Below are 25,499 nucleotides of genomic sequence, written 5' to 3' on the forward strand. Positions count from 1 at the left end.
GGACTGAGTTTCTCCATTCTGCATCAAGTTATTGGGGGAAATAAATTAAATGACATGACAGATGTGAAGTTCCATATATTAGGTATACAATTAATTTTAACTATCATTTTAATCTCGCAGCTACTTATCTATTTTAATACATAAGAAACAAAGGCATTATTAGAGGTAATTTTAACTGTGCAGCAAAAGATACTATTTTTTTTTAAGTGACTGAATAGGAAACCAAGCAAAATACAGTATCCACACTAAAATAATAATAAACCACAAGCTCTGTGAAGTTATATAATTGCTAACTTAGTCTCAAATAAAAAGCAGACTCAAGTCACAAATGCAGAAGTGCCCCTGGAATAAGGTTTCCATGGATTCATAAACACAAAGTTGTCAATGCAGAAGAACAACTGAAACGATTCCTCCCCCTATACACACACTTTTAACAAGGACAGAACATTTATATGCATGAAATTTCTCCAATTTAGGAGTTTATTTGCAAAATGAAAGGGTGTGATGGAAACTGAGCCAATATATGCATGTTACAGCAAGGCTTTGTAATTCCAAAACCTTGTGAGGTGGAAGAAGGAACTCAGGGCAAGTCCCAGGTTTCTAAGTTGGGTGCTGCTAAGTAGTAAAATACAGCAAGTGGAAAAAAATTGGGGAATTGGATGGGGGGGGTAATGGACATTAAGTTCAGGCTATTTTGATTCTGAGATGCTCATGGAACTAGGAACTCAACACGCCTAATGGGCCAGTAAACATGCAAGGGTAGAGCTGAGGAGAGAGGTTGTATCTGCTGGCGCAGATAATTTCACCTGAGAATCTAAAACAGATTGCTCAGGGAGAGAGCACAGAGTGGATAACAGAATCACAGTGAAGATGCTTGTGAAGGTGAAGTGAGAGAGGTCAAAAGGGACCTCAAGGCAATGGTGTCAGAGAGGCTGGAGGAGAGGGCAAGTCTCAAGTGACCCAGAAAGGTCGCAGGGCTTGAAAAGAGGTCACTGCATTTAATGGGAAGAAATCTTCAGTGGCTTTCGTGAAAGGGGTTAAGGATTACAAAATTAGAGGTGATGAAGAAAAGGTGATCAATTCAGAAAGTGTTTTCCTCAAAAGCAAAAGAAACTAGGGGGGAGGTGAGGAGGAAGGGGCACAGAGGAAATCACAGAACATCCTTGGAGGCAGGGTGAGAAACCAAGCCTCCTGTCAGGAGATGGGAATGCTTAGAGGGGAATTTGTCTTCTTTTACTTTTCCTTTTTAAATATATACTCATGGTAACAAACACCAAAAGTTACCAAAGTGGATAACACAATTCTAACTCAATCTCCCTCCTACCACTGTCTCCAATTCCCCTCCTCAGAGGCAACCACTATTAAGAGTTTGTCATATTAACATGCTGGTGTTTTGTTTGTTTGTTTGTTTGCGGTACACGGGCCTCTCACTGTTGTGGCCTCTCCCGTTGCGTAGCACAGGCTCCGGACGCGCAGGCTCAGCGGCCATGGCTCACGGGCCCAGCCGCTCCGAGGCATGTGGGATCTTCCCAGACCGGGGCACGAACCCGTGTCCCCTGCATCGGCACTCAACCACTGCGCCACCAGGGAATCCCATGCCGGTGTTTTAAAGTCACTGGATTATCTGAATATATAATACACAGATCATTAATTTTAAGATAATTTTGCTTCTGGTTGTGTATCAGGATAAATAAGATAAAGCCAGTACATGGGACTTCCCTGGCGATCCAGTGGTTAAGACTCCAGGCTTCCACTGCAGGGGAATGGGTTCGATCCCTGGTAGGGGAACTAAGATCCAGCAAGCCTCACCAAAAAAAAAGCAAAAGAAGAAGCCAGTACAGGACAGGCTGCTCTTCCGCTCCCCAATCTAACACCTTCCTCAGTATATGCACCCATCTCCCTGTCAACAACTGAAACACAAAGTGTGTTAGGACTAACATACTGGGCATTCTCACTGACAAGAAATGGTGGCTACTAGTGACTATTCTGTGACACAGACACCTTCACATTTTAGCAAAAGCATCCACAAATAAGGTGGAATTGACATACTAAATCGAATTTTCACAAAGTGATTTAATTACATATATCATCCAGATTTCCAAAAGTGGAGGAGAAACAAAAAAATGTTCAAACCTGAAAACAAAGTAAATCTCCTTAAACTTTTCTAGGACTGGTTTTCACTTTATTCATCACAGAAACATCTGTATTCTTTTGCTTTTCAAATAGAGACCTGGTCACAGGAAATCTAACTTTTAATATATTTTTTAAAACTACCATCACCTAATGAAAGGATAAAAGGTATTTAAGATCCAACCAGAATTGGGTTTTCTCAAGTTTCTGTGGATACAAATATATTAAAGGAACAAAAGAGCCTCCCACAGGCTCCCTAATTACTTCTGCCCTGTGCAAATGACAAATATAAACTCATTCCCCCATTCATACAGGGCTTTAACACCAGCTGCCTGGTTTTTGTCCCATTGTTAGCAGAATGATCCAAATACTAAAAGGCAAGTTAACATAAATTTAAAAAGAGTCAGGTATTCAGAATAAATTCTGTGTATTTTTGCCACATACAATAACTGCTGGCATAAATGTAACTGATGCGGCATTCAAATGTCTTTCTTTTTGAAACTCTGCTACCTACTAAACCTCTTCTAAATGGACATGGACAATTAGCACCTTTCCATTTGTTCACACAAAGACAAGTAGCTGCTTAGCTTCAGAAGTTCATTTCAACCTATTGCTAAAATACTTTATCCAAGCAACCAACGCTTGCTTTTGGCAAAATTCCTCAAACACCTTCATAGTTTTCGTCATTTTATGCCGGAAGCAAAGCTATGGTGTGAATCTATTTCTTTTCCTTTTATAAAGAGATCAAGCTTAAGTCACCTCTAACTCAGATATCACATGGGGCTTCATCACACTGTGGATCTCTAGGTAAACTGGGCTCAAAGTCCCAATTCCATCATTTGTAAGAATTCAGGACGTAGATTATATGGACGAATTCCCAACCTAACTCCCTCTGTTCTTCTCACTCTTTTCCCATCTTTGCTGGCTATGTTCCTCTTTGCAGCCTTGAAGAAATCAATCTACTTTAGCCTGGCTTCTCTGAATCGTCTTGAGTTTACTGACAGGGCCATGGAGGGGCTCACACGACAAGATGCACAGCAGCTAACTTTCCCTGGGCTCCAGCTTCACTGCCTCTCCCACGCCCAATGGGCTTGCCACACACAGTCCCTACTCTAGCTGGTCCCTCTGCTTCCGTCTTGGGAAGCAGCCACTACTGGACAATCTGCCTTCCCCAGCTTCCCTAGAATTACGAGGACGAACATTTTCTCAATCCTGTCATTATATATTCATCCCACCTCCACGGTCAATAGAAGTAACCTAAGGTACACTGCATAGGTCAAATACTTAAGAGTAAAGAGATTAGTACTTCTAAGATGCAATCATTACATAAATGTTGCAAAGGCCTACAACAGACAGTTTTCTTATCAATGATCCATAAAGGCAGAGGACAGGCTAAAAAGAAGTGCAAAGATTACAAGCCTACAGTTTTATGGCATCTTTTTTCAAATATTCAATCTCTAGAAGATTTATATGTACTTGGCAATTGTTAGCTTACTTTAGACACTAGATGAAATAAAAATCAGGGGGCTAATAGCAAATGATTGAAAGAACTTAATTACTGATAAAGCAAAGGAAGGCAAATGGTGGAACAGAAAAAAAAAATTATTCTTGAACTAAAAAGAAATACCAAAGAAATATCACAAAATTTTAAGTATTAGAGAAATTCTGTCTTTATAAATGGTAAGCCTGAATGATTGCAGTTGTAAAAATTTAACTACGTTTGTGTATGTGAGACAGTGGGCACGATGTTTGTTTTAATCACTTTCCCCATATTTTCCACTGCTTTCTCATCCCGAGTGCAAAGCCAGACAAAGAGTTCAGAGTAACCCCTGCAACCAAAAAATTATCAATCTTGTTATTATTTGGAAAGGGAAGTTAGAGGGAATTTTAAAACACTTGAGTAAAATATTATCTTGTTCTTTCAAGTTTTTTCTTTACAGAGTGCTCCCTAAAAAGTGTTTCTTACATCATTAATGTCTTATGCTATTGGCATAAAAAGAGTTCTATGGTCAAAAAAGTTTGCGAAACACTGGGTTAAACGCTCAGACCTTTTATTGAGCTAATACGTACTGTGACTCTCTAAGAGCTGGTAAGGTAGCTGGTGTTTCCCTGATCTTTATGAGCAAAACCTTTATTTCAACTACTCTGGTTTAGAAAATATAAACATCCCTACACACACACCAGTTATTTTTAAAATTCTTTCTGCAATGCACATAATATAGTTTGAATTAAAAATCACTGTGCATTTCAACAGAGCACTGGAAGAATAACATTAATTTCTATTCCTACATATATGTTGTATTCTACAATAAAAGAACAAAACCAGCAAAAATATTCCAGAACTCTTTTGTCAGCTATGTGGGTTATATTTCAAACTATACACTAAAGATGAAAAACCTTTTTACCTCTTTTACAGATGAATAAATTAATTGCTTGATGAATAATTGTTTATAACTCTTTCTATTTCATAGAAACATAAATTATAGAATTGGAAAGGATGTGTTAGATTGTGCTGTGCATCCCCCCTTTTTCCCTTTCCTCCCAAGAATTCAAAAGGAGAAAATAGGAGCCAAAACATTAGAGAATATTTATATCATGTTTCAGTAAACTCTGAAAACTATTTCATTGAGCTTATTCTGTTTCCTATTTGAAAAAATGCACAGATGCAAACCCAGGATTCCAGATGGCTTACTTTTGTTATTGTTGTTTTTACTCTATCTTTTCCTCATCTTTTCTTTAAAGAAACTGTAGGATTTCCTAAAATGTCAGCATTTCTCTCTTATATTTGCAGATTTCATTTTTTAATGGTAACTAATCTTTATTGCCAGTCTTACAAATGTTTAAAAAATTTTAATAACAAGTGTTACTTAAGCTTGTTAAAATGAAGGCATATCTGGTAAGATCTATTGATACTCTTAATGTAGAAAAATTTTATACCAGAATTTAGACATTCCTTCCAAACAAATGGCTCACTTAATTATGGAGAAACATACTAGCAAATGAAGCAAAGGAAACTCCATGGGCCTGGAAGACCTGAGCTCCCCTTGTTGCCTTGGCAAGAGCTATTCACCAGCCGAGGCTAGTCAAGAACAAGCTGCTGCCTGAGCCCTTTCCTGTGCAAAACTTCAAGAGCTCTAAGTGCATGAGGGCAAAGACACTTCTGACTCAGAGACGTGTACCAGGTGCCTGTTACAAGTCCAACTTTGGACTGGGTTCATTCAACCTCACAACAACCTTGTAAGACAGATTTTATCATCCTCACTTATTAGATAAGGAAATGTAGGCTAAATGTCATTCAGGAAATTGTCCAAAGTTAGAGAAGTGGGAGATCTGGACTTACACCATGCTATCTGACCACTAGTCTAGTAATCCATCACTTAATCTGAAAGACTCCAAACCACACTGTCATATGGAATCAGGATCCAAATGTTACTAATAGAGTCACACCTGTGAACACTTAGGGGAAAAATATAACACCTATAGTTCCAGGTACACTCAACACTGTAGGTGAAATGTATAATGGCACAGAAACTGCGGGTGAAGGTTAGGATGGGGGAATAAGGCAATATCTAACATACCTACACATACACTCACCCTTCCAGCATTCCTACTCCTGGGAATTTACCCCGAAGGCAGCCCTCCAACGATATAAAAATACATATGCCCCAAGTTACAGACTGAAGGAAAATTTTTAATTGCAAACTATCAAGAACTACCTAAACGTCCCAGCATAAGAGATTGGTTGAATAAACTGCTTTACAGACACTCAATGGAGTACTATGCAGATGTACAAGAGAACAAGAAATCTCCAAATGAACTGATACAGAGATTTCTAGGAGGCACCACTAAATGAAAGAAAAAGTGCAAAGAACACATAGAGTATGCTATATTTTATGTAAGAAAGAAAAACACTTTAATATGCTTATCTTTATAAACAGAAATACAAGGAGGAGGATAAACCATAAAACCCTGAAGCTGGTTACCTCCAAAGAAGGGTAAGGGAACGGAACTAAAGGAATATGGGAGTCAGCAATACTTCTGAGTGGGCCTTCTTGCAGAGTTTTTGCCTTTTGGAAGCATGCTAATCTTCTACATCTTCAAAAATTAAAATCAAAGAAAAGAAGATATGAAGGGGGGGCCTATAACTGAAAGCAAACTGAAACAGTTAAACCTAACTAGATCTCAGATGAACCCCAGAGACACAGGAATAGGGAAGGAGGGAAGGAAAGGCCAACCCAAGTACATTTTGAACACGGTATTAGACTCTATACTGTCTTGGCAAGGTGATATACATGAGTGAAAGAATCACACAAAAAAATTGTCAATTTCAGTGGTTTGGCCAAAGCAATTCTGAAACTATTTGAGATGCAGTTTAGGACTGAGCACACAAGTAAATGTATTTCTGTTATTGGGAGCCATGGTTCTCCCAGGCCAAAGAGAGCCTGTACAAAACTGAAATGAGAGGGAGGCTTCCCTGGTGGCGCAGTGGTTAAGAATCTGCCTGCCAGTGCAGGAAAGGTTTGAGCCCTGGTCCGGGAAGATCCCACATACTGCGGAGCAGCTAAGCCCGTGCACCACAACTATTGAGCCTGTGCTCTAGAGCCCGCGAGCCACAACTACTGCGCCCATGTGCTGCAACTACTGAAGCCCATGCTCCTAGAGCCTGTGCTCTGCAACAAGAGAAGCCACCGCAATGAGAAGCCCGAGCACCGCCAACGAAGAGTAGCCCCCGCTCGCCGCAACTAGAGAAAGCCTGAGCACATCAGCAAAGACCCAGCACAGCCAAAAATAAATAAATAAATAAATAAATAAAAGCAATCATTAAAACAAAGTGGAAATGTTCAATTAAATACAATAATAATTTTTTTTAAAAATGAAATGAGGGAAGGAAGAGCAAGCCCTGTGGGGATGGATGGAAACTGGAGGTATGGCATGAACTTATGATTTCTAAAATGTGCAGAAGCATGCTCCTATGCACACGTGTGTGTAAACATATGTATTCATATTTGTACACATGTGTCTATTCATGCTTGTATTCCCTAGCTTTGTCCACTAGAAAGGCTGAGAAGCAAAGTCACCCCAGTAGCAATGACCACACCTAACACCCAGATCTTGACCCTTCCCCACTGAAAGGGACCAGGGCTCTTTGGAGAAATGGCTGATAACAGAGTGGATGCAGGGTAGGTAAAAGATGCACCTGAAATACCAAGCTATACCAACAAAGGAAGAAAGTGACCAAAACAATGGTAAGGGCAGGTCAAAAGGGCACAGGAGTCCCAAAGGGCTCCCACTGGCCAAATCTAGGACAACTTCAATAACAGAATAGTTAGCTACAGTAGTGTATTACAAACCAGTGAAAAAATAGGAGTCAGTCCATGCCAATAACAAATAAAAAGGAGAGAAGGTGAGGCTCTCACCTACAGCGGAGTGCCAAGGGCTGACTGATACATGTGGAGGCAGCAGGACAGCTAGAATATCAGCATTTTGCAAGCATCATAGTAAAAGATCAAATCAGGCAAGAGTCCTCAATGGATGCTAGACCTAAGGTAAATATTGAAGAGCAGGGCACTTGCACTGAATTACATTATCTCTCCACAGATTGCTTATTAGTTGCAAAGGAGAAAAATAAAAACCCAGTAATTATCAAGTGGAAAATTGGGACAACCACGACTGGGTGATCACACTTAACATAACCGATAGGAGGCTGGCAGTGGTTACCATGCACCTCCAGATGTGACACCCTGGGAGACACACAACTTCACCTGTGCTGCTTTCCAGAGGAGAATGCAGAACCTCATTCAATCACAGTGAAACAGACAGATATGAACTGAGCAGATTTCCACAGTTGACCCTTGAACAACAGGGGGTTAGGAGCACCAATCCCCACACGGTCAAGAATCTGGTATAACTTTACAGGCGACCCTCTGGATCCAAGGCTCTGCCTCAGCATGTTCAACTAACCAGAGATCAGGAAGTAACTGTACTACCTATCCAGTGGAAAAAATCTACCTACAGGTGGACCCACGCAGCTCAAACTCCTTGTTCTAGGGTCAACTGTATTTTCAAAAAGTGGAGTAGAATTGTAGTCTTCAAAAATCTCAAAGTCATAAAAAACAAAAATGCTACTAAAATGTTCCAGATTAAAGGAAGCTAAGTTGATTCTACATTGGAGCAGGAAAATACTATAAAAAACTTTATTAGGTCAGCCAACAAAATTGGAATATAGGAAGTAGATGATACAAGTATTCTACCAAGAGGGCAGACAACAGAAGCAAGAAGAACTACAATCCCACAGCCTATGGAACAAAAAACACATTCACAGAAAAACAGACAAGATGAAAATGCAGAGGGCTATGTACCAGATGAAGGAACAACATAAAACTCCAGAAAAACAACCAAATGAAGTGGAGATAGGCAACCTTCCAGAAAAAGAATTCAGAATAATGAGAGTGAAGATGATCCAGGACCTCGGAAAAAGAATGGAGGCAAAGATCGAGAAGATGCAAGAAATGTTTAACAAAGACCTAGAAGAATTAAAGAACAAACAAACAGATGAACAATACAATAAATGAAATGAAAACTACACTACAAGGAATCAATAGCAGAATAACTGAGGCAGAAGAACAGATAAGTGACCTGGAAGACAGAATGGTGGAATTCACTGCTGCAGAACAAAATAAAGAAAAAAAATGAAAAGAAATGAAGACAGCCTAAGAGGCCTCTGGAATAACATTAGACGCAACAACATTTGCATTATAGGGGTCCCAGAAGGAGAAGAGAGACAGAAAGGACCTGAAAAAAATATTTGAAGACATTATAGTCGAAAACTTCCCTAACATGGGAAAAGAAACAGCCAACCAATACCAGGAAGCACAGAGAGTTTCATACAGGATAAACCCAAGGAGAAACACGCCGAGACACATACTAATCAAATTGGCAAAAATTAAAGACAAAGTACTGAAAGCAGCAAGGGAAAAACGACAAATAACATACAAGAGAATTCCCATAAGGTTAACAGCTGATTTCTCAGCAGAAACTCTACAAGCCAAAGGGAGTGGCATGATATACTTAAAGGGATGAAAGGGAAGAACCTACAACCAAGATTACTCTACCTGGCAAGGATCTCACTCAGATTCAATGGAGAAATCAAAAGTTTTACTGACAAGCAAAAGCTAAGAGAATTCATCACCACCAAACCAGCTCTACAACAAATGCTAAAGGAACTTCTCTAAGTGGGAAACACAATTGAAGAAAAGGACCTACAAAAACAAACCCAAAACAATTAAGAAAATGGTCATAGGAACATACATATCGATAATTAACTTAAACGTAAATAGATTAAATGCTCCAACCAAAAGACACAAATTTGCTGAATGGATACAAAAACAAGACCCATTTACATGCTGTCTACAAGAGACCTACTTCAGACCTAGGGACACACACAGACTGAAAGTGAGGGAATGGAAAAAGATATTCCATGCCAATGGAAATCAAAAGAAAGCTGGAGTAGCAATACTCATATCAGATAAAATAGACTTTAAAATAAAGAATATGACAAGAGACAAGGACACTACATAATGATCAAGGGATCAATCCAAGAAGAAGACATAACAATTATAATTATATATGCACCCAACATACGATCACCTCAATACATAAGGCTACTGCTAACAGCTATAAAAGAGGAAATCGACAGTAATACAATAATACCGGGGGAATTTAACACCTCACTTACAGCAATGGACAGATCATCCAAAATAAAATAAATAAGGAAACAGAAGCTTTAAATGACACAAAAGACCAGATAGGCTTAATTGATATTTATAGGACATTCCATCCAAAAACAGCAGATTACACTTCCTTCTCAAGGGCGCACGAAACATTCTCCAGGATACATCACATCTTGGTTCACAAATCAAGCCTCAGTAAATTTAAGAAAACTGAAATCATATCAAGCATCTTTTCTGACCACAACGCTATGAGATTAGAAATGAATTACAGGGAAAAAAACGTAAAAAACACAAACACATGGAGGCTAAACAATACGTTACTAAATAACCAAGAGATCACTGAAGAAATCAAAGAGGAAATCAATAAATACCTAGAGACAAATGACAATGAAAACATGATGATCCAAAACCTATGGGATGCAGCAAAAGCAGTTCTAAGAGGGAAGTTTATAGCTATACAAGCCTACCTCAAGAGACAAGAAAAATCTCAAATAAACAATCTAACCTTACACCTAAAGGAATTAGAGAAAGAAGAACAAACAAAACCCAAAGTTAGCAGAAGGAAAGAAATCATAAAGAGCAGAAATAAATGAAATAGAAACAAAGAAAACAATAGCAAAGATCAATAAAACTAAAAGCTGGGTCTTTGAGAAGATGAACAAAATTGATAAACCATTAGCCAGACTCATCAAGAAAAAGAGGGAGAGGACTCAAATCAGTAAAATTAGAAATGAAAAAGGAGAAGTTACAACAGACACCGCAGAAATACGTAGCATCCTAAGAGACTAGTATAAGCAACTCTATGCCAATAAAATGGACAGCCTGGAAGAAATGGACAAATTTTTAGAAAGGTATAACCTTCCAAGACTGAACCAGAAAAGAAGTAGAAAATATGAACAGACAAATCACAAGTAATGAAATTGAAACTATGATTAAAAATCTTCCAGGACCACATGGCTTCACAGGTGAATTCTATCAAACATTTAGAGAAGAGCTAACACCGATCCTTCTCAAATTCTTCCAAATAACTGCAGAGGAAGGAACACTCCCAAACTCATTCTATGAGGCCACCATCACCCTTATACCAAAACCAGACAAAGATACTACAAAAAAAGAAAATTACAGACCAATATCACTGATGAATATAGATGCAAAAATCCTCAACAAAATACTAGCAAACAGAATCCAACAACACATTAAAAGGATCATACACCATGATCAAGTGGGATTTATCTCAGGGATGCAAGGATTCTTCAATATACGCAAATCAATGTGATACACCATATTAGCAAACTGAAGGATAAAAACCATATGATCATCTCAATAGATGCAGAAAAAGCTTTGGACAAAACTGAACACCTATTTATGATAAAACTCTCCAGAAAGTGGGCATAGAGGGAAACTACCTCAACATAATAAAGGCCATATACGACAAACACACAGCAAACATCATTCTCAATGGTGAAAAACTGAAAGCATTTCCTCTAAGATTAGGAACGAGACAAGGATATACACTCTTGCCACTATTATTCAACATAGTTTTGGAAGTCCTAGCCACAGCAATCAGAGAAGAAAAAGAAATAAAAGGAATCCAAATTGGAAAAGAAGAAGTAAAACTGTCACTGTCTACAGATGACATGATACTATACATAGAGAATCCTAAAGATGCCACCAGAAAACTTCTAGAGCTAATCAGTGAATTCGGTAAAGTTGCAGGATACAAAATTAATACACAGAAATCTCTTGCATTCCTATACACTAATGATGAAAAATCTGAAAGAGAAATTAAGGAAACACTCCCATTTACCACTGCAACAAAAAGAATAAAATACCTAGGAATAAACCTACCTAGGGAGACAAAAAACCTGTATGCAGAAAACTATAAGACACTGATGAAAGAAATTAAAGATGATACCAACAGATGGAGAGATATACCATGTTCTTAGATTGGAAGAATCAATATTGTGAAAATGACTATCCTACCCAAAGCAATCTACAGATTCAATGCAATCCCTATCAAATTACCAATGGCATTTTTTACAGAACTAGAACAAAAAATCTTAAAATTTTTATGAAGACACAAAAGACCCCGAATAGCCAAAGCTGTCTTGAGGGAAAAAAACGGAACTGGAGGAATCAGACTCCCTGACTTCAGACTATACTACAAAGCTACAGTAATCAAGACAATATGGTACTGGCACAAAAACAGAAATAGAGATGAATGGAACAGGATAGAAAGCCCAGAGATAAACCCACGCCCCTACGGTCAACTAATCTATGACAAAGGAGGCAGGGATATACAATGGAGAAAAGAAAGTCTTTTCAATAAGTGGTGCTGGGAAAACTGGATGGCTACATGTAAAAGAATGAAATTAGAACAGTCCCTAACACCATACACAAAAATAAACTCAAAATGGATTAGAGACCTAAATGTAAGACCGGGCACTATGAAACTCTTAGAGGAAAACATAGGAAGAACACTCTTTGACATAAATCACAGCAAGATCTTTTTTGATACACCTCCTAGAGTAATGGAAATAAAAACAAAAATAAATAAATGGGAACCTAATGAAACTTCAAAGCTCTTGCACAGCAAAGGAAACCATAAACAAGACGAAAAGATAACCCTCAGAATGGGAGAAGATATTTGCAAACAAATCAACGGACAAAGGATTAATCTCCAAAATATATAAGCAGCTCATGCAGCTCAATATTCAAGAAACCAACAACCCAATCCAAAAATGGGCAGAAGACCTAAATAGACATTTCTCCAAAGAAGACATACAGATGGCCCAGAAGTACATGAAAAGCTGCTCAACATCACTAATTATTAGAGAAATGCAAATCAAAACTACAATGAGGTATCACCTCACAGCAGTTAGAATGGGCATCATCAGAAAATCTACAAACAACAAATGCAGGAGAGGGTGTGGAGAAAAGGGAACCCTCTTGCACTGTTGGTGGGAATGTAAATTGATACATCCACTATGGAGAACAGTATGGAGGTTCCTTAGAAAACTAAAAATAGAATTACCATATCATCCAGCAATCCCACTACTGGGCATATACCCAGAGAAAACCATAATTCAAAAAGACACATGCAGGCTTCCCTGGTGGCGCAGTGGTTGAGAGTCCGCCTGCTGATGCAGGGGACATGGGTTCGTGCCCTGGTCCGGGAAGAACCCACATGCCATGGAGCGGCTAGGCCCATGAGCCATGGCCGCTGAGCCTGCGCGTCCAGAGCTTATGCTCCGCAATGGGAGAGGCCACAACAGTGAGAGGCCCGCGTACCACAAAAAATAAATAAAAAAATAAAAAAACACATGTACCCAATGTTCATTGCAGCAGTATTTACAATAGCCAGGTCACGGAAGCAACCTAAATGTCCATCGACAGATGAATGGATAAAGAAGTTGTGGTACATATATACAATGGAATATTACTCAGCCATAAAAAGGAATGAAATTGGGTCATTTGTAGAGATGTGGGTGGATCTAGAGACTGTCATACAGAGTGAAGTAAGTCAGAAAGAGAAAAACAAATATTGTATATTAGTGCATACACGTGAAACCCAGAAAAATGGTACAGATGAACCAGTCTGCAGGGCAGAAATAGAGACACAGATGTAGAGAACAAAGATACAGACACTAAGGGGGGAAAGTGGTGGGGGAGGGGTGGTGGTGTGATGAATTGGGAGACTGGGATTGACATATATACACTAATATGTATTAAATGGATAACTAATAAGAACCTGCTGTATAAAAAAATAAATACAATAAAATTCAAAAATTGAAAAAATAAAAGACGTATTCTACCAACATAAATTAAGTTGATAACTGTACTGTGGTCTATGGTCACATTAGAGAACATCTCTATTCTTAGGAAACACACACTGAAGTATTTAGAGACACATGACACGTTAAACTTACTGTTAAATTGTTCAGAAGGAAGTTTGTGTGTGTGGAGAGAGATAACTAAAAAAGGAAATGGAGTAAAATGTTAACAAGTGAACGTGAGTAACATGAGGGGAACTTCTTGTTTGTAATATTTTAATCTTTGCAACTTTTGGTAAATTTGGAATTATTTTCAAATAAAAACAAATTTTACAAATCTGTTTTTATTGGGCTTCCCTGGTGGCGCAGTGGTTGAGGGTCCGCCTGCCGATGCAGGGGACACGGGTTCGTGCCCAGGTCCGGGAAGATCCCACATGCCGCGGAGCGGCTGGGCCCATGAGCCATGGCCACTGAGCCTGCGAGTCCGGAGCCTGTGCTCCGCAACGGGAGAGGCCACAACAGTGAGAGGCCCGTGTATCGCAAGAAAAAAAAAAAAAAAATCTGTAGTTCTATTAAAAACATGAAAGGAACCCCTAGCTTACGTAAGCAAGACCTCTTGGGCTTGTTGACAAACAGTGATAACTCCTGGCCACCGTGACTTCCTCTTCTCAATGCAGGCTGAGAGTTCGGCCAAGTGCATCTAATTACTCGTGGCCAGAGCTGCCAGAAACCTTTTGGTTCTACATCCTGTCACGGGTAGGTTTGGCTGAGGTTAGTTCCATGATGCATCACACGTAAATGTAATCACAGCATTTTTTTTTTCCCACTTATTCAACAAATGTGCTTTGGACCTGCCAACTTCCAGGCCTACTCTGGGGACTGCATTCTTTCCCTGTTAATGAAACCAAGAAATTCAGGTATGATTCTGAATTCCTCCCTGTTTTGCACAAAAAAATTCAATCTGCTACCAATCAGAAGCAATTTTACCTCCTAAATGCCCCTCAAATCTGTCCACTTGCCTCCTTCCTTGTGGTGACTACCCCCTCGTCATCTCCCCTTGATCAGTCTTCAGTCTCCTAACTTGTCTGTCTCTGTTCTCACCTCCACATTCACCCTGCAGCCAGAGTACTCTTTCTGAAAGGTAAATCTGATCACAGTGGGTGAGGCCCTAGGCTTGATGTACCACCCAGTCCCCTCCAGCAGTCCTCCAGTCCATCAGTCAGCATCAAGACCCAGCACACGCACACAGATCAGAGAAATCCTCTCCCAAGAAAGGTAGGACTGCACTAGTGCACTGGGACCATCTCACTTCCCTCCGGCCTTCTACCCTCATCACTAGGGTGGACAGCAGACGTGGAAAACCAACCCTCACTCCCTTTCGAATTTCACAGCCTCTTCGCTTTCATCTGCCTTGAACCCACTGGACCCCGTCTCACTATGTCCCCTATATCTGTTTATGTCAGTCACCCCCAAATAATGCTCAGCATATCCCCTTGTCTATCCCCCCTCCTTCACTGCTACCCACATCCTGAAACACTTCCTTGGTGCCCTCTGGAATTCATAGCCTACCAACAACAGCAAAATCCCCCAGCTCCAATCTGTTCTCTTAAACAGAGAGGGTGCTGCCTTTACCCTCTTGAGCCTGTCAACCCAGGCTCTCCCCTGAGGACAGCGTGCACCGCAGCGCTGATGTGGTGCTGTGCCTTCTGCCCCCACGCTTCTCATATCACTGGGCCTGCAAGTGGGGGAGGATCCTCCTTGCTCCCCATTGCCACTTGCAGACCATGCTCTCTCCCTCCCCATAGAACTCCCAGGTTTGAATGTCATCAGATAATATATATCACCTGTGATCTCTATGGTGGCTGTCGCCCTTAAGTCATCTCCCTCACAGGCTGATGCTACTACACTCTCTGTCACTCTCTCCAATACTACTCTTGCATTAACCACTGGAAATTTTAATATATAAAAAAAAGATCCCTCCCACTCCCAGACATCTCAGTTCCCTGAACTTCTCTTCTCCAACAAGGTTGTCTTCCCCCTCTCTCCACCCTTCACCCCCATGCTCCTAACTCCAGAGCAGGGTTTCTCAGCTTCAGCACTACTGACACTTATTGGGGGAGGAGGGCCTTCCTGTACCAACACCCAGCACTCTGGGAAAGTTTAGCGGCACAGCCAAACTCTACCCTCTAGAAGCCAGCACCATCCCTGCCCAATCCAATGCTGTGACAACCAACAATGTCTCTAGATGTTGCCAAACATCCCCAGGGCTGGGGAGCAGGGGATGAGACGCCATTGCCCCCAGGAGAACCACTGCCCTAGGACTTTCCCTTTACAATAACTGAAGCTCTTCCCTAATCTCAATGCCTAGCACCCAACTTTCTGATCACCACCTCCCTCTCCAGCTAACTCCCTCCAATACTCTACCCCCAACAATCTTTCAACTAAACCAGGACCTCCACCCACAGACTTGACCGCTCTTTCAGTGTCCTCAGTCACCTCCTTATCCAGTTTCAACTCCATGGCAAATCACTATAATCACTCCCCTGCCCCACTGGGTTCCCTTGCCCTTCTCTTTCTTATTGCTTTCTTAACAAAACCAACTCCCCACTTGCTCCAGGCCTGCCCCAGTGCCACTGAATGTGGCTGGAGAAAAGCATACCATGAGTGGGCTCACTTGAAATTATGACACTTCACACCATGAAACTATCATAGTACATCATCAAACCACACGTCCCATGTCCATTTTCTCTCCCAAATTACTATTTAATAGCTTCCTCTTCCTTCAGACCCCAACACATCCTCCCCAACCTCAATCTCAACTGCAGAGCGTGCTACCTAGTTCCCTCAAAATAAAAGCAGAGGGCTTCCCTGGTGGCGCAGTGGTTGAGTCCGTCTGCCGATGCAGGGAACTGGGTTCGTGCCCTGGTCCAGGAAGATCCCACATGCCATGGAGCTGCTAGGCCCAGGAGCCATGGTCGCTGAGCCTGCGCGTCCGGAGCCTGTGCTCCACAACGGGAGAGGCCACAACAGTGAGAGGCCCGCATAACGCAAAAAAATAAAAAAATAAAAAATAAATTAAAAAAAATAAAAGCAGAATGGTCATAAGAGAACAACCACCTTCCCCAATCTACATTCCCACACTCCTTCTTCCTGCCTGCAAACCAGAGATGAACTGCCCTGGCTGCTCTCTAAAACCATGTATATGCCTACATTTATATAACAGCTGGCATCTCCTATCCTCTACTCAGCAAGTACCATTCCAGCATTTCTCTCTCCTACATCAAGTTTTCACCATGTATTGGATCATTCTCATCAGGATATAAATGTGCTATTATTTCTTCCAACTTACAAAACAAAACAACACACACCTCCTCTTGCCCCACTTCCCCTGCCACGTATCTCCCTATTTGTTCCTCTTTGTGTCAAAACTCCTCAGAAGAGCTGTCCACACTCACCATCTCCAATTCCATTCCTCCTATTACCTCTTTTGTTTTTCTTAACATGCATGAATTTAGGTGTCCATTCTCCTATGAATGAACGTCTCTGTTATTTTATTTCTTTTTTACTTTCACGTAAGTGTTGCAAGGAATATCCATGTCCCTTGTGATTCTCTAGGGTACAAAGAGCTAAGAGTGGAGTTGCTAAAACTCACTCTTCAATCCACCGAAACTGGTCTTATCAGTGACCTCCTACATTCCTAAGGTTGATTCTCAGTCCTTATCTAATTTGACATGTCAGCATCATTTGAACCTTACTTAATACATGAATTTCACTTGGCAAAGGTGAGGACAATTTAGGATTCCTTCTACCTCCCTGATTGTTCCTTCTCAGCCTCCTTTTCTGGTTCTTCCTCTTCTCTTCTCATCTACACTCATTCTCCTAGTGACCTCATACAGTGTCATAGCTTTGAATCCAGGGATATGTCAATGATTCTCAAATTTGAATATTCTGCAAAGACATTGGTCCTGAACTCCAGACTCACAGAGCCCACTTACTAAATGTTCCCACTCAGAAGTCTAACAGACACCTCAGACTCATCATGTTAAAAATGGGGCTCCTGGGACTTCCCTGGTGGTGCAGTGGTTAAGAATCTGCCTGCCAATGCAGGGGACACGGGTTCGAGCCTGGTCTGGGAAGATCCCACATGCCGCGGAGCAACTAAGCCCATGTGCCACAACTGCTGAGCTCACGTGCCACAACTACTGAGGCCCACGTGCCTAGAGCCCGTGCTCCACAACAAGAGAAGCCACCACAATGAGAAGTCCGCACACCACAACAAAGAGTAGCCCCCGCTCACCACCACTAGAGAAAGCCCGCGCGCAGCAACGAAGACCCAACACAGCCAAAAATATAAAAAAATAAATAAATTTATAAAAGAAAGAAAAAAAGAAAATATTGTTGGGGATATTGAAAAGAAAAAAGATGAGATTGTTATCTGTGGATACAAAGCAATATATAAACAGATGTTAGACATTATTACTATCTAATAAGATATGTCAATGTGTTTTGTTGGACATGGTAAATATTAAAAAGTGGAATTGGACAGTGTTAGTGGCATAGTGTGACACCAGGAAAATCTTTTATCTGTAGGACATTGCTGTTCTTTTGGGAACTGAATCTCTGAACTTGGCCCTAACAGCTCCTAACATAAAGAGTTAAGTCTCTCTGACTGGACCAGCCGACTGGAAAACCAGAAGAATAAGGATTTCAATCCTTTTCCAAGCTGACTGTGATTATTGTTCCAGGTAATGGGTTTCAGGGGCCTTTTTTATTTAATCTATGATTACAGTTAGGCCTCCATAATAATCAACTTAATTCTACCATTATGTAAATCACCACCTCACAAAGATACCCTGGTGGAGAAAGAAGAAAGAGTCTGCAAAGCCAGAATTCTCAGAAAATGGAGTGCCTTGGTTAAATTAGTGTGCGATTTAATAAAATAAATTTTAGGGCTTCCCTGGTGGTGCAGTGGTTAAGAATCCGCCTGCCAATGCTGGGGACACGGGTTCGATCCCTGAACCGGCAAGATCCCACATGCCATGGAGCAACTATGCCCGTGCGCCACAACTACTGAGGCTGTGCGCCACAACTACTGAGCCCGCGTGGCAAGAGCCCATGCTCCACAACAAGAGAAGCCATGGCAATGAGAAGCCCGCGCACCGCAACGAAGAGTAGCCCCCGCTCGCCACAACTAAAGAAAGCCTGCGCACAGCAACGAAGACCCAATGCAGCCAAAAATAAATTAATTAAATAAATAAATTTTTTAAAAAATTTAAAGAATAAAATAAAATAAATTTTAAAATTCCTTTGATTCAAGCCTGAGTTATATGTGACCTGCTTTGGCACCTTACTAGAGACCACTGCCAGGAGCACACAGTGCCTCAGGCTGCACACAAACAAACATCCGTGCCTTCTCAGAGATGCTACAGCAAAGGGACTGAGCTGTGTGTGTAGGAAACCAGGCCACCCTGTGGAGACTGCCATTTTTTAAAAAAATCACATGCTGACATCAATTTTGTTATCGTTTTCGCTTAATAATGAAGAAATGTAAGAAGCTGAAAGTTCGAGTTAGCTGAAACTTTAACAAATATTTATCCCAAGGTTGTAGAAGACATTTTAAGGCACTGTAATAATAATGCACAAAGAGTTCACCAAAGGCCCTCCTTCACAAAAATAACTTAGGTCTAAATGGAAAAAATGACTTTGAATAATAGTAATGCTTCCATGAAAATTCTTTTTCTTTTTTATATTTTTATTGAGGTATAACACACATAATCTTTTTTTTTTAATTGAGGGAACAGGTGACCTTTTTCTTTTTTCTTTTTTTTTTAAATTAATTTATTTTTGTTGTGTTGGGTCTTCGTTTCTGTGCGAGGGCTTTCTCTAGTTGTGGCAAGCGGGGGCCACTCTTCATCGCGGTGCGCAGGCCTCTCACTATCGCGGCCTTTTTGCGGAGCACAGGCTCCAGACGCGCAGGCTCAGCAGCTGTGGCTCACGGGCCCAGCTGCTCCGCGGCATGTGGGATCCTCCCAGACCAGGGCTTGAACCCGCGTCCCCTGCATCAGCAGGCAGATTCTCAACCACTGCGCCACCAGGGAAGCCCCCTGACATATAATCTTATATTAGTTTCAGGTATACAACATAATGATTTGATATTTGTATACAATGCAAAATGGTCACCACAATAAGTCAAGCTCTGTCACCTTATATAGTTACAGAAAAGTTTTCTTTCTTGTGATGAGAACTTTTAAAGATATACTCTCTTAGAAATGTTCAAATATACAACTTATTTTATCACTGAACGTTTGTACATTTTGACCCCCTTTATACATTTTTACCAACCCCCCAACAAATAATGAATTCTTTGGGAGGAGAATCTTATGTAATATGTACAAGTTTTACAGTGGCAATGATGACATTATTATTATTATTTTCTTTTGGACTACAGGAGTTGGAATTTGGCTACTTAATTTTAAGTTAAAAATAATTTTAGACTTAAATAATTTTAGACTTAAACTAATTTTAGTCTACAAATAATTTTAGACTTATTCAGAATTCCTGAAAACCTTTTCGTTTTGTGAATAGTTTCCCTTGCTGTGCCAAAACTTTTTAGATTGATGTGATCCCTTTGTTTATTTTGTTTTCATGAAAAGCCTTATCATTTTATTATCACTTTCTCTTTTTTTTTGGCTGTGCAGCTTGTGGGATCTTAATCTTAGTTCCCTGACCAGGGATTGAACCCAGGCCCTCAGCAGTGAGAGAGCAGAGTCCTAACCACTAGACTGCCAGGGAATTCCCATTATCACATTCTTATTAAAAACTTGAAATGTTATTTCCAAGTATTAAACAGACCTTACTCCTTGCATTATCAAGTCACATGAAACCAGCAGCAGGATAGGAAGAAAACTGTATAACACTACTATCTAATGAGCTATTCTACAATACTTTTGGATAATTTTAATTCAGTCTTTTATCAGCACATCTTTTAAGGTTGAAGAAAACTGGACTTTCTTCAGACTAGACTGTTGAGAACTACTACAAGCTTTTTAGACTATTCGTTCCTTTAAAAACTAGGAATTTCCCCTCCTTACAAGTTAAAACTCATGTCAAAAATTCAATTTTAGTTTCATCAATAATTGGCAGCATATCACACAGTTCTGGGAGGGATCACTGTATTTTTTCTAGAAGAAGAACCAATAGTAGTATCAGGTTTTCTGATTTGGCAGCCCACCATCCCAGTACATCAGTTCACTGATCAGGCCGCAAGTATTTACTGAGCACCTGCTACACGTGGGGCACTAAACCAGATACCAGGTTCCAACTGTGGTTGCAGCCACTTTGCTTCCTGTATCCCAGCTTGTGGCTGCATCAGCAGATTTTGTTTACTTCTTTCTACAAGTATCTTATTAGAAAGTCAATTCAACACTGTTCACTTAAGTTTTATTTCAGCATAAAGTTAGCATCAAGGAGACAGAAGGATGAATTCTCCTACGTCGTATTTTCATCCACGTATCCCAACATGAATTATAGGAATAGCACTTCAAGGGAGCATTATTTTCACAGGGAGATTAAAAGGAAGCTTTCACATCCTGTCTTCTTTTGCCCAGTTTCCTAAAAGCTACCTGTCAATGCACGAGAGCACCCTGAGGCTCTGACAAACACTGTACCCGCTACCCAAACAGTCCTGGAGGTCACTGCCAACCTGCAGAGTGACCGTCAGCACTTCTGCACCCTTGGCTTACAGCCTCCCTTGAAAGCATCCAGAATTTCCCATATGGTTTATCTACCACGCTCAACTAGGGAAAGAACAGAAGTGTGACTCCCTACAGGTTGTTGTTCAATTGACTTCGGGACAAAATTAGGACACGTTTTATCCCGCATGCAGGCTGCGCCCTTGTAATTATATGAATCTTACCTTCATAGACCATATTAAAGATGGAATTACACTAATAGTGATAATCACATCCTATTCTCTCCTGTGCCCTAGAAAGGTTATTTTTTTTCCTTTGCTAAAACTGAAGTGACATTTCTCCATTACCAACTCATTCATTCCTACTCATTTCCCCTTCCCTTCCTTGACAAATTGTTCACATGAGTCAATTAACCTCCTTCCATGTGGCTGCAGCTGAAGAAAAACATGGCGGTTTTACTTCACCGTGTCTTCTAAGTTATCAATGAGTAGACAAGACTTCCCGTCTCAGGGAAGCTAAGCACTAAACACAAACTTACATCTTTTCCCAGTACTCTGAGTTCAAACTGTGTCTCCTTGAAGTGAACCTTTGTAATCCGAGGCCTGAAAAGCAAAACAGATAGTGGGATGTATTCAGTAGAAAAAGACTGGTTTATAGACTGCTACTGGAATTGTATATAAATGCAGACAAGCTTGGAGTCCCCAGGCCCTGGTGGTGCTGCCTTCCCAGACACAGTGGAGTGCTATGGGCTACCCTATCTCTCTCAGATCCTTCCCCATTTAGAGTTAGAACTCAGAGGAGTCCTGGGCCCACAGACTACCCTGGAATGGGTAGGAAATCCTACTACACACAGTTTCCATGGACAAGAGAGTCGAGAACCAAAATACCTGAAATTTACAGAGAAAAGATACACTGATACGCATTGGAAGAAAACTTATACCCAAGTTCACTCATTTACTTGTCAACCACTGGAAAGGTACCTGTTTGCCTTTCCCCAACTCTTTCAATGACATACAAGTCCCATAAGCCAAATACATACAGCGTACAACTTTAATACCAACTCTGCCCTCAAGTTAAACTTACCAGAAATATTTCCCCACTTGTTTTTTATTCTTGTAGACAACAACACCAACCGGAGTTAATCCTAAGAAATACTCAGATTTGTTTTCTCCCTACAAAAACAAACATATGTTTATAACCATAAATTTGTTCATGTAAAAACTCTTTCTCAAACTGTAACTAGCCATACACACATAATCTGTTGCATAAATACTAGATCTGGTTTTTGAAAGACATCAGCTTAGAAAGCTAGCTAAGCTATCATGGTAGCTAATGTGCTGCTCATTTTTTCCAAAGTTTTTAAGAAAATTTTTCTTAGTGCTTTCTAACTGGTCACCTCAGTTCATTAAGAGAACCTGGACTACCTACCAATCCAGCCACTGACTGATTCACCCCGTGTTGCTTCTACAGTGGTGTTCAACCCTGGTTGCACATTAACCAGGAATCCCTCATGCAGCTTAAAATGCTGATGCCTGGGTACCATCAAAACTGGTTAAATGAGAATCTGTAATGAAGGGGCCCAGGTATCAAAAACACATAAATGCTCCAGGTGATTCTCCTGCGCAGCCAAGAACTGACAACCACTGGCTGCTCTCAAGGGCCCCTTCCAAGGACTCGTCTTGATCTTACTCTCTGATCGGGACAGTCATGAGTCCTGGTTCACCACCGCCCTCCCCAGAAACCTCAGGCAGCCACCTGCAGACATACACATGGATTTTCTGAGGTCTCCAGCATGCTGCTTCCTATTTCCATTTGTGACTTTAAGACTGCTCAAAAATTTTTAAATACGATCTCTTCTGCTAGGTGAAGACTGGAAACCCTTCATTTCCGGGCAATAACAAATCCCAATTAAGAAAGTGGGATCCTGGGCTTCCCTGGTGGCGCAGTGGTTGAGAGTCCGCCTGCCGATGCAGGGGACGCGGGTTCATGCCCCGGTCCGGGAGGATCCCACGTGCCGCGGAGCGGCTGGGCCCGTGAGCCATGGCCGCTGAGCCTGCGCGTCCAGAGCCTGTGCTCCGCAACGGGAGAGGCCACAACAGTGAGAGGCCCCCGTGCCGCAAAAAAAAAAAAAAAGAAAATGGGATTCTGAAATGAAAAGGTCACAGAGTGGATACCAGGAACACACAGAGAATTGTGTTTGTATCCATCTTTTTTCTACCCTAAGGTCAAATAACAGCCTGCAAAGTCAAATTCCCAAGGAACAAAAGATAACTAATATATTTTCAAAAAATATCAGCTGTTGCCCACTTTCAGTTCTAAAAATCCGATTTTAAAGGAATGTATGGAAGATTCTAACGAATTCAGTTCATTTGCCATAAATTTCCACCTCCCACAAAAAAAAATTTTTGAATTAGAATAAACATTATACAAATGCAGAGGCATTTTGCAGAAGACTCTCTCTTTATACATTTCCTATAAAATATATTTTTAAAAAACTGAAAACCTAACAAGATTAATGTGGCTAGAAGAAAAAAAATAATAATTACTCCACAAAGTTTTAGAAGTATTTTTAAAGGACAGCAGTATGGAGCATTTAATGGTTTAATGAGATTAGACTGTAATTTATCAGGGAGCTACTACTTCTCCCAAATATGTAACTTTTATTGCCATATTAACAGTATAACCAGGGATGCTTCTAATTCTTTACAAATAATATGAGATGATTTGTTCTAGCAAACTCTGATGAGCAAAAGACATATTACAAAATGAATACATCAATGAGCTGTTTGCATTACAGTAAGTCTTATCAGGGTTTCTTAAAAATTGAGTTCCAAAAAAAACCCAACTGAGTTCCATAATCCAAATGACAAACATTCAATCTATGTATAATCTTTAGCAATTCACTTCATGTAAAGAATAAGACAACTGGTCCATTTTCTCAAATAATCAGATTTGTCAATTGGTAACTAAACTCTCATAAAATCAAAGACAATGACATTCCAATCTCACTGGTGTAGAATAACCAGTTGGTAACCTTAGAGAAGTGGCTCAAAGTTGAAGATCTGGATCCTGAACACTCAGTACAGATTCAGTGTAAGTGCCCACTGATCATATTCCATAAGTTTTCATCAGCCACTGAAGAAAAACTGCAAAAATTCTCCTATTTATGCAGTGGCAATAACTACAGTAGGCAGTAACCCTAATATTGACAGAACCTGCATATCCAACATAGAACCACCAACAGTTACACATATACTGTTGCCTAAAGTCTACTTTAGCAGGCAGGTGATTTTATGAATGTTTTTCAGCCATAAAATCTATTTTTTGGAAAATCCTCCTGTTTTCTGTCTAATATAATCAATTATAGACCAATTTAAAACTGTTTTGATGTTTAGCTAAGCCCTCTGGAGCTGTTATCCAGGTTGTGTTTTCAAGCCCAGTTAATTGTTTTTCTACACACGGAAATATAATCACAGACCTTTATGCAAAACTCATTAGGCTTTAATCCACGCAGGAGATTCTTTGTGTTCAAAAACATCAGATGAAGAAGTATCATCTGCTCGCTAAACAACAGGACTGCTCCTTTCCTTTGGGAGTTCCAGTGACTTTTTAAGAAAATGTCATCAGCTTAAAATACTGTGTGTTAATTAAATGTTACTCACATAGACAGGATGGAGGTCAACACCGTACATCTCCAGGGATTTAGCAGTCCTCAAATAATTCAGCTCCGCTTCAGAAGGAGCCTGACCCCTACACCCAGCATAAAAACAAAGAGTCTTACTTTACTGATAGCTACTACGCTCACAGGGAACAGAAGCCATTTTCACTATATTCGCTGGAAAAATAAATAATGCTTTGTGCTAATGCAAACATAAGCCTTTGTATTTCAAGAAGACTCTTGCCTTCGTGGTGACAAAATTTTAATACTCTGAGGTGATACTTGTAAGTTAATTTCAGTTACCAAATCTAGTTTTGCTCATTATAGCTGATCTCAGTAGCCCCACATATATTAAAAAGTCTCAGTTTCAGAAACCCCCAAAGAGATTACTGAGCATATAAGCACTCAAATTAAAAAGCATACCCTTTACAGACAGTAAAACGTCTCTGTGTACCGGCAGCTCTCCACCGGGAGGGAAACGAAGGAGAGCAGTGTTGGAGGGAAGAAGAGAATGGGC

General features: G+C 40.4%; 1 protein-coding gene across 7 annotated transcripts in view; it reads right to left on the bottom strand.

Annotated features, from left to right (window-relative positions):
- Positions 1 to 25,499, bottom strand: part of EPB41L4A (erythrocyte membrane protein band 4.1 like 4A) — a 365,694-nt gene that overhangs the window by 186,038 nt on the left and 154,157 nt on the right. For all 7 annotated transcript variants that reach the window (XM_049707507.1, XM_004267456.3, XM_033423779.2 and 4 more), the window contains 3 exons: positions 24,987 to 25,074; positions 22,408 to 22,496; positions 21,863 to 21,926 (listed from right to left, as the gene is read on the bottom strand). In XM_049707507.1, coding sequence (XP_049563464.1) covers positions 21,863 to 21,926; positions 22,408 to 22,496; positions 24,987 to 25,074 — 241 coding nt within the window. The remainder of the gene's footprint in view (positions 1 to 21,862; positions 21,927 to 22,407; positions 22,497 to 24,986; positions 25,075 to 25,499) is intronic.

The sequence above is a fragment of the Orcinus orca genome, chromosome 3, assembly GCF_937001465.1.
Source record: "Orcinus orca chromosome 3, mOrcOrc1.1, whole genome shotgun sequence".
Classification (NCBI taxonomy): domain Eukaryota; kingdom Metazoa; phylum Chordata; class Mammalia; order Artiodactyla; family Delphinidae; genus Orcinus; species Orcinus orca.